The 14727-nt window shown below is 36.8% G+C and overlaps 2 protein-coding genes across 2 annotated transcripts in view; both read left to right on the forward strand.

Moving 5' to 3' along the window:
* LOC110967219 (adenylate cyclase type 3-like) overlaps positions 1 to 7524 on the forward strand; it is a 24041-nt gene extending 16517 nt beyond the window's left edge. Inside the window, exons 14-20 of the mRNA XM_051936653.1 lie at positions 799 to 880; positions 960 to 1118; positions 2495 to 2641; positions 3553 to 3669; positions 4040 to 4166; positions 4239 to 4363; positions 6135 to 7524. Of these exons, the coding sequence (XP_051792613.1) occupies positions 799 to 880; positions 960 to 1118; positions 2495 to 2641; positions 3553 to 3669; positions 4040 to 4166; positions 4239 to 4363; positions 6135 to 6317 (940 nt within the window). The 3' untranslated portion in view covers positions 6318 to 7524. The remainder of the gene's footprint in view (positions 1 to 798; positions 881 to 959; positions 1119 to 2494; positions 2642 to 3552; positions 3670 to 4039; positions 4167 to 4238; positions 4364 to 6134) is intronic.
* A 1397-nt stretch (positions 7525 to 8921) lies between these two features.
* The window catches only part of wdr26b (WD repeat domain 26b), a 28846-nt gene continuing 23040 nt past the window's right edge, over positions 8922 to 14727 (forward strand). The window contains exon 1 of the mRNA XM_022216749.2: positions 8922 to 9620. Coding sequence (XP_022072441.1) covers positions 9325 to 9620 — 296 coding nt within the window. The 5' untranslated portion in view covers positions 8922 to 9324. The remainder of the gene's footprint in view (positions 9621 to 14727) is intronic.

The raw sequence follows: 14727 nt of genomic DNA on the forward strand, positions 1-14727 counted from the left end.
AGTAGTTTAAATATAATTTTTCATTTAAAAATTACCAGTCTAATTAAAATATTATTCATTGTACACATTTCATTGATGAATTTAAATATTATTTATTATTTAAAAAAATGGACCTGGCTAATTTAAATATGATTTATAGTACAAATGCATTTATAACACAAATATATAAATAAATATAAATAAATACATTTAAATATGACTAAATTAAATATTATTTATTATTTTAATTTACTTAGAAAATTTAAATATGACAAAAGTCAGATATATTTTTATCATGTAAAACTGATTATAATATTATTTATTATGTATTATTTTAATTAGCCTGACTAATTTAAATATGGACAAATAAAACATTATTATGTAAATTTACTGAAATGATTACAGTATTAGCTCATATTAGATTAAAAATTAAATTAAATTAAATTAAAAAATTAAATTAAAAAGGACATTAAGACTGAGTTATTATTTGTGCACATTTATCTGACTGTAAAATATTGAAGCTGAAGAACTACAAAAATGTGTTGTTGGAAAATGGTATTTTATTTAATAATATTTAAATTAATATTTAAATAATTAATATCTAATTAAATAAATGTATGTAAATATTAATACCTGCATATTATTGTATGATATAGAAATTAAAAATTACAGTTTCAGGTTAAAAATATTTTGCATTTTGCTAATTAAAGTTACAGCCCTCTAAAATGTAACACAGAGAAGCTGACAGCACGTTGGCAGTGGAGTTGTTTTTGGTATTTTAGTAGTTTTTCTGTGGATTAAATGTGTTTTTATCTGCAGAACGTCCACCGTTCCCTCCAAGTACCTGATGACCATGATGATCATCGTCATGATGATCTGCTTCTACGTCTTTGCTCGACACGTGAGTCTGAAACTCAGGGAAGGTTCATGTTTTACTCAGAACATTTCAGATCTAATATCTGTGTTTGGTGGGTTTCCAGCTGGAGCGTCAGTCCAGGAAGCTGTTCCTGTGGAAGATCGGCGTCCACGACCAGAAGGAGCGAGTGTGTGAGATGCGACGCTGGAACGAAGCTCTGGTCACCAACATGCTGCCGGAACACGTGGCCAAGCATTTCCTGGGCTCCAAGAAGAGAGACGAGGTGACCGCTGGATGGATGAAAGAATATTTAATAGGATTTAAAAGCTCTTCCAGCTGGTAGGAACAGAAACAGAAGATCAAAAACATCTTAAGAAACCAAATACAGTTGATTTATTGGCAAAAAAAACAAAAACAAAGTGCTGCACGTTTTATAAGATACAACAAGAATGTGAGGAAAAAAGTCAGAAGAACAAGAGTGATATTTTTAAATATGTTTTTTATATACAAATATATTTCCCACTTCCTTTCTTCCAAAACGCAGTGTGTAGTCGGGCTCACAGTTCAGATATATATATTTTTAATTTTTTAAAAAATAGGTGATACTGACATTCGTTGGTTTCAGAGTAGTTTATATATGAAGAGTTCATTTGCAAAAACACGGAACTCCGTTTTCAGAAAACTCATTTTTTATTGTTTACTTGACATAATAATAATAATAACACTAATAATTTATTTTTTCTCTATTTTTCATGTATTTTTCTACTGAGTCAAATCCACTCAACTTCAGTTTGATTGATATTATCTGAAGTAAACAATAAAAAAGGTTTTCTGAAAATGTATCAAAACGGAGTTATCTGTTTTTGCAAATGAACTCTTCATATATATGTCAGGGTAGAGACTGCGATTTGGTAGAATTGGAGTCTCTACCAGTAGAGATGGAACTTTAAATCTGACCCCTGACCCTAACCTTAAAAGTCTAACCTTAGCCCTGACAAATTTCTACTGGTAGGAGTGGAGTTTCTACTGGTAGAGACTCCAATCGCAATCTCTACCGGTAGAAACTCCAATTCTACCAAATCGCAGTCTCTACCCTGACATATATATATATATACAACTTTGAAACCAATGAATGTCAGTATAATAACGGAGGGAAACGCTCCTCATGACAGTTTGCTGCACATCACTGCCATCTTCAGGTCTGTTGGAAAATTGCATTTTACTGATCTGTGACGTGTTAATGAGCAGAAAAACAAACAAAGTTTAATTTAATATAAAATAACTAATGAAATTCAGTTTATTACCTTGCTAATTTTCATATTGTGTCTGTGTGGATTCTCAGTTCGAGCTTCAAGTTTGAAACAACTGAATTCTCTTCTGGTTCTGGAACATCTTTCATCTTCATCCAGGAAAATTCTTCAGCTATAAAGAATCTTCTGAATACTGCAGCTGTGTGGTGGTTCTTTTATATGTGATTAAAATACTAAATAAATGATGATCAGAGCTTCTCCAGCAGCTTCTTCATCCTTTAAGTAGCAGCTAAAAGTCGACCTCCAGGTCAGAAGAGGAAATGAGGACCTGAGATGATCTGAGTAGAAGCTCCTCACAGCAGATCAGATCCTCTAACTGGAGATAATAAAGTGTATTCTGACTCTCCAGGAGCTCTACAGTCAGTCCTACGAGGAGATCGGAGTGATGTTTGCTTCCATCCCAAACTTCTCTGACTTCTACACCGAGGAGAGCATCAACAACGGAGGAATCGAGTGTCTCCGGATCCTCAACGAGATCATCTCTGACTTCGACAGCGTGAGTTCTGCTGCTGCTTTCTTAAATACTGTAATAAAGTACACGTTTCAGGTACTTTTACTGGAGATTTCCTTCTGATACGTTCTCCTTTCATTCCTCTACATGTCAGAGGGATGTAATATTATAACAAGCCTAAAATACAACACAGTCATATATTAAACCTATTATGAAAAAAACTATTAATTTCAAGATTTTTTCTCTTAAATTTAAAAATGTATATACATTTTGAATATTTTCTAAAAAATAATTACTGCTTCCAGTTTTTATTGTTATTATTATTATTATTATTTATATTTTTTTTCATTTTTTTATTTTAAAATGTTTTTAAAACATTTTCTTATTTTATTAAAAAAGAAAAAAATACATAAATAAATTATATAAATATGTATGTATAATTTATTTACATTTATATGTATTTATTCATTTTATGTCATCCACCTATTTCTTCCACAAGACAGTCAGATTCCCAATTTAATTTTGGTTTTAGATTTTTTTAAAAAAAATTATTTCTATATTCATCTAAGTTTTTTAAATATTTGTTTTCTGACATTTTAATACGCTTTTTAAATATTTTCCACCTACTTTTTTGCAAAATTAAGTGATTTGTTAGGTTTATTTATTTATTTATTTATTTTCTAAAAATATTTTTCGATAATTTAGAAAGGTTTTGACTTTATTTTCATTTCTTTTAAATTTTAACTGAGTTCAATAAGAAGCCAGTACTTTTACTGTAACATTTTACTTTAATTACCTGGTTCTGCTATGCACTTTTATGTTTTTTCATGCAAAACCTTTATTTATAATGAGGCATTTCTACATTTCTAAAATAGAGGATCTGAGCACTTTTTCCACCCCTTCATCTGACCTCAGAGTTTAAACTCCGACTACTTCCTGTCCACTTCCTCCTCCAGTTATTAGACAGAGACGAGTTTCGATGCATCACGAAGATCAAGACGATAGGAAGCACCTACATGGCGGCTTCAGGACTGACGCCAGAGAGCAACACCAACGGATACAACAACCGCAAGGTTCGACCCAAAACCTGCGTCTATGAGTGGATTTATTTTAACACTGAGAAAGATGATAAGCAGGACAGTGGAGAAGACTGAGCTACAAACGTCTGGTTTATGCTCCATTTTTATCCTTTTCTGCTTCAATATCTGGTCAAAATGTGAAGGAAAACACTAATTTATGGCACGACTCATTCATTTTTTTATCATCCCTGCTGTCCTTTTTGTGTCTTTTTTGGGGGTTTAACCTCTGGAAATGTGCAGATGGAACCTTTCCACGCCAGTAACAAATGAATTCACATTATTATGTATCAGTAACAATCTGCTCTCCTGTTTTATATGTCTGCATATGTTAATAATAGTAATAGTAATCCCTGTTGGTCCCCAGCTGGAGGACCAGTCCCTAATCGAACGCTGGCAGCACCTGGCCGACCTCGCAGACTTCGCCTTGGCCATGAAAGTGATGCTGAACAACCTCAACAAGCAGTCCTTCAACAACTTCATGCTGAGAATCGGTCAGTGCAGGTCTCTGAGCGTCTGTCTGCAGCTTTAAACTAATATTAATGATTCTTTATTGATCACTTCAGGTCTGAATAAAGGAGGGGTTCTAGCCGGTGTGATCGGAGCTCGTAAACCTCACTACGACATCTGGGGCAACACGGTGAACGTGGCCAGCAGGATGGAGTCGACCGGAGTGATGGGGAACATCCAGGTCAAACTCAAACACTGCCTCTTATTCTTCTTCTTTTTCCTGCTCATTTTAAACCTCCAAACTCTCAGGCCAAACTTACGGATTCACAAGCATTTAGTACGTTCCCACCGTCAAATCATCAAGTAAACAAAGACTCCTTCACAGACGTTTAAATTCCTTTGCGGACGTTTTTATCACTCAGGGTTTCTTTAGACTTTGCCTAAAGGAATTACCCACAATCCAATGTTGCGACATAAAAAAGTCAGAACAAAGTAAACAAATCCCAAAATTGCAAGAAAAGAGACGCTTACATGTCAGTATAAACACAAAGTTCATTGGTAGATTATAGACAAAACTGTGTGTAGTTGGTTTTAGGGTTGCTTCAATCAAGTGTTATTGGCCCTCGATTCACGCCATGTAACATTTAGTATCTGCTGATACCCGATATACCAATTTCCTACTCTTTAAGTATTTTAGATCAGCTGTAGTACCTGGTTGTTCCACCAGGTGGAGCTTCTTTCTGTTTAATTCCTCTAGCATTCACAGGAAGCAGGCAGCATTGTGGGACTTTAACTGATAAGATCACTGTGACAGAGACTTCAGTGAGGTTTACTGATGTCAGGGTAGCAAATAAGAGCTAAATTATCTTGACTTTAAGTAAGATAGCGTTTCTACAACCCAGAGGAGCACATGATGACCAGTTTTGCAGTTCTATTTGAGATTTTTGCTCAAAAACAAACTTTAATCAAGATAATTTTGTTGTTATTTTTATATCTGTTTAATTTCTATATTCTTTTAAAAACAATAATTTTTAAAACACACAGTTCATTGGTAATTTATAGACAGAACCTATTCAAGGATTTTTTAGGAGTATTTTTGGCTCCCAACCTCAGTTATTTAATATTTAGTATCTGCTGATGACATTTTACTAGATTATACACACCTCAAATATTCTACATCAGCTGTAGTACCTGGTTGTTCCACCAGGTGGAGCTTCTTACTGTTTAGTACTGTAGAGACCAGCAGAAGCAGGCAGCATTGTGGACGTTTAGCTCATAAAGGAACACCGTGACAGACTTCAATGAGGTCTACTGACATCAGGTGAACAAATGAGTGCTAAATCATGATGTGTTTAACTAAGTTAGCACATTTACAACCCTGAGGTACATGTCATAGCTGGTGGTGAAGCTTTTTTTTTAACATTTCCACATGAAAATGGATGTAAACAATGTATCAGAAGTAAGTATTTGCCATTACTATACACTATCTATATTGTGATAATGGGTATTTTGTTTAATTTTATCTCGTCTGGTGTTTTCTCAGTTCATTGTGTTTTAGAGCCCTTCATTTATAACATGATGCTGGTTGTTGTCTACATTGTTATATTGATTTTTTTTTATTCCTTCCATCTGTGACGCCCCTTGTGTTTCATTTCATTTGTCTGGGAAGTGCGATATAAATAAAGTCGGATTGATTAATCTTGGAATGGGGCTCAGAACATTCCTAGCTGTTAGTCATTAATTGACTTAAATTATTCCAAACATGCTTTCCTTTAAGTGCACTGGACGTGAGGACAAAGGGTCAAATAAAAAAATCCCAAACTAATACTCTGGTGTCGTCAGCATAACATGACACGTGTCACGAAACGTGTCCTGCTCCTGTTGATACCACTTTGAACCCCTCACACTCAGTCATTTCAATTACAAGGTGATGTCAGCTGAGTTCAGTGTTAAGACTTCATGGTGGCTCTTGATATTGTGCCACTTACTGTTTGGTCCTGCTGCGCCCCCAGGTGGTGGAGGACTGCTACAACATCCTGAAGGAGTACGGCTTCCGCTTCATCCGGAGAGGGCCGATATTCGTCAAAGGAAAGGGGGAGCTGCTCACTTTTTTCATGAAGGGCAAAGACAAACCCAGTAGAAACGCCGACCCAGTGACCACCGCCCTTCCACACCAAGTCGGGGAGCTTTCATGACAGTTTTCTTCTTTTGAAATGTCTTTAACACAGAGATAGACTCAGCAGGATGTCAGTTTTTGCTCCATTTCTCACATATGGGGTGCGACCAAAAAGTTCAGCGACTGTGAGTGTAAAAATGCAAAAATAACTTCCATTTCTGTAGAAGTATTCTCCTGGTGCGGTGATACTCTGCTCCCAGTGCTCCTACAATGCTGGTAACACTTCCTGGAAATTTTGTTCGGTAAATTTGTTGAATTTTTCCTATAAACAACTGATTTTAGGAACTTTTTTCAAATTGAATTGACTATTTTGACTCATCACAGTTGCACATGTTGGACTTTTTGATTACACCTCATCTACATTTTATCGATCTAGATCTTTTTATAGCTAATTTAAGCTACATGGACGTAGGCCAACACAACAACATGCTACTGTACTATTTTTGCAGCAGTGAAATAACTTTTAAGAACAGAAACCTCTTTTGTAAAGTTGTATATACTTCAGGAATATCTCACAGAGCTCCTGTTTATCATTTTAATTCACTGAGATGTGGAAAAAATAAGCGCATCCAATTCAAACTCTTGATTCTTCTAATATAATTGAGAAAACAAACTGAGAGACTTTACAGAAAAATGTTATGCACTCAATAAATGACATATAAACTGATGAACACAAAGCCTTATATTTAGTGACGCAGATTTTGAACAAATTCGTCCAGAACTGGCTGCAAAGCAAATTAGCTTAAGAACAAACATGCTAAACGTGCAATCAGAAAGAAGCGTGTGAGGAAAAAGCATTTACTGGTGATCATACAAACAAAGAGCAGGTGTTTTGGAATCATTTTCTGGACAGATGAATCGAACATCGAGCTGTTTGTCCACAGAAACAAGTTTGGCAGGTTTTCAGGAGAAGAAGCTCACAGCAGCTGTGAAACATGATGATGGAAATGTTCAGGTTTGTTGCACTCACGCTAGATTAATTCTGCATCAAAAAGAGCTTGACAGTTAATACCTAAAACACCTTTACCTGTATCAGAGGGTCAACTGTTTATCAGATAAACCAACATTTTCCATTGATGTACTCGTTTTTTCACATGTAAATTACACGTTTGGACCAGACAATAAACTACTCTCTCTGTTGTTTCACTTTGAGCTCAGGTTTGTAAAATAATGTAGTTTAATCACTTTGTACTGATGCTGTGTTAATAAAACATGTTTGCACTACATTTTGGAGATTATTTTGTAATGTGGCATTGATTTTGAGAGTTGTCCAAAGCACAAATTAAATCCTCAATTTAGCATGAATGTAAATGAAAAGCAAAAACATAGAAATATGAAAAAATTAAAGTTAATCCAACAGATTTCTTTCTAACTTCATCACAGGAGATGTCAGTGTATTAACATCACTGTTACCATAGCAAAGATCATTTACTTTCATCCATTAGGTTAATCTGAGGGGTAATTTGCACTGATCAGGGATCTAATTAACTGAATAATCTTAAAATGGCAATAAAGGAAATGTTCATATTTACACTTTAAAAATGACAGGAATTAATTTATAGATAAAAGTGACACAATTTACAGCACGATGTTGTAGACATTAACATGTTACCAAACTAATTTAAAAAGTAATGTGAAGACCCCCCCAAAAATGCATGTGGAAAACAAAATAAATCCAAAGCTTCTTTGAGTCAACTCTCTGGAAACAAAACATCTAATAAAATTATATGTAGTTATGATGCTAACTAACCTCTCTGATATTGTTGTGGGTAGTTAGTATACTAACTAACTCTCCTGTTATTGTTGTGGGGAATTATGATGCTAACTAGCTTCTCTGTTATTGTTGTAGGCAGCTATGATTACTAATCCCTCTGGTATTATCGTAAGTAGAAATGATGCTAACTGTCTCCCCTGCTCTTGCTGGGGGTAGTTATGATGCTAACTCCCCTTTTATTGCTGCGGATATCTATGATGCTAACTCCTCCATTGGTAATATGGACAGTTATGATGCTAACTTGCTTCTCTGTTATTTTGTGGACAGCTATGAAAGTAATTAACTCCTTTGCTATTGTTGTGGGTAGTTAAGGTGCTAGCTATCTCATCTGCTATTGTTTTGGGTCGTTAAGATGCTAACTAACTCATCTATTACTACTGTGGGTAATTAAGATGCTAAATTCCTCTGCTATTGCTGTGGGTAGTTAAGGTGCTAATTTACTCCTCTGCTATTGTTTTGGGTAATAATGATGTTAACTTACTCCTCTGCTATTGTTATGGGTAATTAAAACACTAACTAACTCCTCTGCTGTTGCTGTGGGTAATTAAGATGCTTACTAACTCTTCTACTATTGTTGTGGGTAGTTAAGATGCTAACTCCTCTGCTATTGTCGTGGGTAGTTAAGATGCTAATTAATTCCTACTATTATTATGGGTAATTAACATGCTGATTAATTCCTACTATTATTATGGGTAATTAAGATGCTAACTAACTCCTCTGCTATTGTTGTGGGTAATTATGATGCTAACTAAGTCCTCTGCTATTGCTGTGGGTAGTTAAGATGCTAACTAACTCCTTTGCACCGCCCTGGATTATAATTCTACCCGGAAGCTTGCTAGTGTAGGAATTTCCTGTTACGTCACAGCGTCGGGCCTCCATTAGAGCTGCAGCTGTTTTCAGAGAAACAACAACAAAACGGTCAGACTGACGGAGCTCCGCCGTGACAGTCCGCTCCAAACCTGGAAACGCAACCTTCATTTCCCACCCGGAGCTCCGCCGGCTTCTAACCACGGCCGCTCTCGGTGAGGAAACTCTGGCCTCCGCTTCCTCCTCCTCCGACTCGGACACCGGCGGAGCGTCGCCGCCCCCGCGGAAGAAGCACCGAGCCTCGGCGGCGGAGGGAGCAGGAGAGCCCGGGGCTTCAGCAGTCGTAACAGGCCTGTCCGGAGTTGTCCTAGGACTTGCTACTCACTCTCAAGCCACTTCAGCCATCCACTTTAACCGAAGCGTCGTCAACAACCTCAGCGGCAGCATGCAGGCAAACGGGGCAGGACAGGGACAGGAATCCTCGGAGCTCTCCTGCCTGAACAGCGCACAAAACGGGGAGTCATCTTCGGCCGGGGGGACCCACTCCAACGGGCTGCTCTCCAGTACGGACAACGGTAACAGTGTCGGTACCAGCAACGGCTCTTCAATCGGGACTTCCTCAGCCGCCTCCACGGCCTCGGGCTCGGAGGTGGGCTCGCTGAAGAAGAAGAAGCGGCTATCGCAGGCGGAGGAGGATGTCATACGATTAATAGGACAACATCTCCACGGACTGGGACTCAAGTAAGTTTATTCAGCCTGTCAGTCGAGGAAAAACTTGTAAAGGCGTCTAACGTTAGCGCCGAACACACGACGAGGCGTCAATATTTGCATTTATTCGTGCGAAAGTGCGGAATAGCGGCCGGTAAAAGCGCTATTATTGCGGCTGACAGACACAAACATGGGGGGATGGGGTAGTTAGTTAGCCTCGGCTCGGCAGTTGGTGGAAAGAAGGGGTCCATCTTGCACAATAACAGTTAGCATGGGAGCTAACAGCATTAGCCTGCGTTCAAAGTGTTGTGTCCGGACATTAAACCTGCGCTCAGAAAACAAAAACACACATTTATATTTTCACCACCGTGATGCTTAACACGATTTATTTCTGCTCCTCTAACGCCTCGAAGTGTCCTTTTAAACAACAGAATAAAAGGCATTACATCATCTGATTACTGACACCAGGATCACTTGTTATGGGGTAAAAAAAAAAAAAATCAATGTCACTTTTACTGGAAAAACTCGATTTGGATTCTAAATGAAACGCTCATTCTGGATTATCGAGGTTTTTTGCGGTTGTGCTAAAAAATAGAAATTGTGAGCGTCAGTATTTGGTGTTTTTTTTTTCTTTATTTTCCAGCTCACGTTTGATTTTTTTGCACATTAATAGGCATGTAATGCAGACAAACAGTGTAATAAGTGGGTTTTTTAGTGCACTCTTTGCACTCTTTCAGCTGTCACCTGTTTAATTCATCAAAATATCCCCCATGGATGTCATTTACTGTTATTATTATCCACTAGAATCCAAATTAAACCTTTATTTTTGTGCCAGATCAGAGTGAGCCACTAGCAGCCAGAAGGGTGCATGCATGTATTATTATATATATGTTATAATATTTATTATTAGCTGGTAGTCAGTATTGTGGGCGACGTTTTTTGCTCCTGAACTGAGCAGAATGGGATGGTTTCATGGCGGCTGAGGAATGCGAATCCTTCAACCAGCTGTTTTTAGAAGGAAAACGCTGTGTTTGAATCTAATTATAGCCTTTTGGGGGGGGGGATATATGTGCAGTCATCATATCCAGGGAGGCCGATCTGTGGCGTCCAGCTGAGAGTCGCTGCCGTTAATATAAGATGTTATTAAAGGGGTTAGTTTGGGTGGTGGTGGAGGGGGGGGGGGGGGGTAGGATAGGATACATGGCTGGTATGAAACAGAGCCCCCACATTTCAGCTGGGGAAATGCAAGAGGAATCAGTGTGGAGAGCTGCTGCGCCACTCCATTGATACCTGAGAATGATGTCATCATGCTGAAGGTGTAAACCCCCCCCCCACCCCCTCTAAACACACTTTCATTATCTGGCTCACACACACTGGTGCCGGCGGGCGGTGGAGTGTGTTCAGAGGAGATGGTGGTGTTTGGACAGATGGTTGTGGTCGACAGGCTGCCGTTCATGACACCGAACCTCCTCCGACGTTCAATCAATACACGCAAAATTACAATTATTATGCACTTTAATTTGCTTAATATATCCCCTGTTTTTCTGAATTATGACACTTGTGAGGGACAGGACACCTTGACTTCCCCCAAGAAGTTGAATTAAATCGACTATTTTGGCATGTATTGCAAATTGGAAATACATGTACATGTAAACATGATGATGTAATGAACAAACATGTTCTTTTATACAATCTAAAACAAGATTTGAAGGTCAGTGCATCTCTGTAGCACCCAGTTCATAAGCAGTGAAGCACAATTCCTCAGGTTTATTCTTATTATAGATTCTTCAGACACGATTTTCGATGTCTAAAAAAACCCTAAAAATTCTGCGTAAAGATGTGCCTCAGTTGAGAATAATGTGGTCAAAATTTTGGTTGTGATTCACCATGGGGTTGTTATTATATTTCTTATTGTTGTTGTTGCAAATTAAGGCCCTATCTTAACGTAAAGTTTAATTTTCACCAGGTAATGAGTAACGCATAAATAAGATGATGTAATTAACAAACATGTTATTTTACAGCTCAGAACAGATGAGCATCACGATACTGTATTTATAATCTGCAGCACATTTATTACTATTCCTCGGGTTTATTCTTATTATAGATTCTTCAGACATGATTTTTGTTGTCTAAATCGTCCCACAGCTTTAAAAAAAAAACCTCAAAATTATTCATGAAAATGTGCGGCTTGATTGAGAAAGGTGTGCTTTAAATGTCGGTAGTGATTTGTCGTATGGTTTTTATCATATTTATTAGAATTGTTAGTTATTTTTATTTACATAAATTGCAAATTAGTTCCCTATTTTGGCATAAGTTAAATTTTCACTTTGAAATAAAAATACATGTAAAAATGTTGATGTAACAGACTTGTTCTTTTATTTTCTCAAAAGCAGAGTTTAATGATGCCACAATACTTTATTCATAATTAATTCATAGGTCTGTTCTTATAGAGATTCTTTAGACCCGCCGTCTACATCCAAATGTGCGACTCAGTTGAGAAAAATGTGCTATAAATTTTGGTTGTGATTGTCGTATGTTTTTTACAACATTCATTAAAAAACTGCGTGATAAATCCCCATTGCCATATGCTAGCGTTTCAAATAAAAAGTACTTAATAATTATATATACGGTACCCCTTTCTACCTGAAATAATACTGTTGGGTGTAAGTCTGTTAAATATGCATGATAATATTTTTTTTAGGGTTTTAACCTCAATATTTAAGCTGATCTGGTGAATTCCATCAAACCAAACTAATGGAGCTTGGTTTGATGAAGCTTCATTAAAGGGCTGCAACTCTTTTAGATGTAGAAAAACACTTAGTTTTTTGGTCTATAAAGTATCAGAAAATGGAGACAAATACATCAGTGTTTCCTCAAATGTCTTATTTAGTCCAAAGAGCTTTAGTTTACTGTCATAGAGGAGGAAAGAAACCAGAAAAATCAGAGAATTAAGACTTCATTCTGTAAAAAAATCCTCAAACTGATCAATCATTTATCAGAACAAATAATCAATTAATCACTGCAGCTCTACTGTCCTCGTAGTTTATCGGTCTTATCTTTAATGTTGTCTCTCGTTTCAACACCCCATCACGTGTTTTAATGTTAAACTGAATTTATTATAAAAATTAAACTGCAAATGAAGTCACAATATCTGACAGAAAATCTGCAATTAGATGTTTTCTTAGAAACCGTTCAGACCTTCTGTCCACAGATAACGCTGGCCTCACTCACACGGTTCTCCTTTTCCATGACTACTGTACCAGAGAATGACAGAATTAATGTAATCAGTTGTTTAAAAGACACCAAAATAAAGCAGATATATGGAAATACTTCAGCTGCAGAGAGGACTATGTGGCCAGAAACAGGCTTTGACAGAAGTTTTACTTCATTTGATCATTTCTTTTAGATACCCTCCCTTTAAAATTCACCAGAAAGATTAATTATTTCCAAGTAAAGTTATAGAAGTAAACTAGTAGAACGTCCTGTATTTATTTCACTTTGTTGTCTACAGTTTTATGCTCTGTGTTGGAATAATGTTAAGCTGCATCATCACTATGTGCTGTCTGAGCTCCTGATTTCACATCACATCTACATTTTCCTTTTTTTTTGCATAGTGCTGCAAATAACTAATATTTTCATTGTTTATTAATCTGTCAATTATAATCGGTTAGTTGTTTGGTTGATAGAATATCAGAAAATGGTGAAAAATTTCATCAAATGTATTGTTTTATCAACTCTGTTTATTGTCATGAAAGAGGGAAGAAACCAGAAAATATCACATTTAGGAAGCTGAAATCAAAGCGTTTAGACTCTTTTCTTCTTGAAAAGTGACTCAGGCTAATTTATTCATCTTCAAAATGAGTCGTTTTGTCTTTAAAATCTCATAAAATGGTGAAAAATGTTCATCAATTCAAAGATACTCAGTTTGCAGCCATAGAGGAGGAAAGGAAACGGAAAATATTCACATTTAAGAAGATACTTTACCATAATCCTGACCCACTGTTTCGGAGCTGAAATCTGACCTCGGTGCTTTATTTTTAAAATCTTCCTGTCCTGCTTTTATTTTCTTGTGTCTTTAGTCCATTTGTCAGCCTAACCTTACTTCCTGTCCTGCTTTTATTTTTTGTCTTTAGTCCATTTATCAGCCTAACTCTACTTCCTGTCCTGCTTTTATTTTCTTACATCTTTAGTCCATTTATCGGCCTAACTCTACTTCCTGTCCTGCTTTAATTTTCTTACATCTTTAGTCCGTTTATCAGCCTAACTCTACTTCCTGTCCTGCTTTTATTTTTTTGTCTTTAGTCCATTTATCAGCCTAACTCTACTTCCTGTCCTGCTTTTATTTTCTTACATCTTTAGTCCATTTATCGGCCTAACTCTACTTCCTGTCCTGCTTTAATTTTCTTACATCTTTAGTCCGTTTATCAGCCTAACTCTACTTCCTGTCCTGCTTTTATTTTCTTACATCTTTAGTCCATTTATCGGCCTAACTCTACTTCCTGTCCTGCTTTAATTTTCTTACATCTTTAGTCCGTTTATCAGCCTAACTCTACTTCCTGTCCTGCTTTTATTTTCTTACGTCTTTAGTCCGTTTATCAGCCTAACTCTACTTCCTGTCCTGCTTTTATTTTCTTACATCTTTAGTCCATTTATCAGCCTCGCGTTACTTCCTGTCCAGCTTTTATTTTCTTACATCTTTAGTCCATTTATCAGCCTAACTCTACTTCCTGTCCTGCTTTTATTTTCTTACGTCTTTAGTCTGTTTATCGGCCTAACTCTACGTCCTGTCCTGCTTCTATTTTCTTACGTCTTTAGTCCGTTTATCGGCCTAACTCTGCTTCCTGTACTGCTTTTATTTTCTTACATCTTTAGTCTGTTTATCGGCCTAACTCTACTTCCTGTCCTGCTTTAATTTTCTTACATCTTTAGTCCGTTTATCAGCCTAACTCTACTTCCTGTCCTGCTTTTATTTTCTTACGTCTTTAGTCCGTTTATCAGCCTAACTCTACTTCCTGTCCTGCTTTTATTTTCTTACGTCTTTAGTCCATTTATCAGCCTCGCGTTACTTCCTGTCCAGCTTTTATTTTCTTACATCTTTAGTCCATTTATCAGCCTAACTCTACGTCCTGTCCTGCTTTTA

Source organism: Acanthochromis polyacanthus, chromosome 16, assembly GCF_021347895.1.
Source record: "Acanthochromis polyacanthus isolate Apoly-LR-REF ecotype Palm Island chromosome 16, KAUST_Apoly_ChrSc, whole genome shotgun sequence".
NCBI lineage: Eukaryota > Metazoa > Chordata > Actinopteri > Pomacentridae > Acanthochromis > Acanthochromis polyacanthus.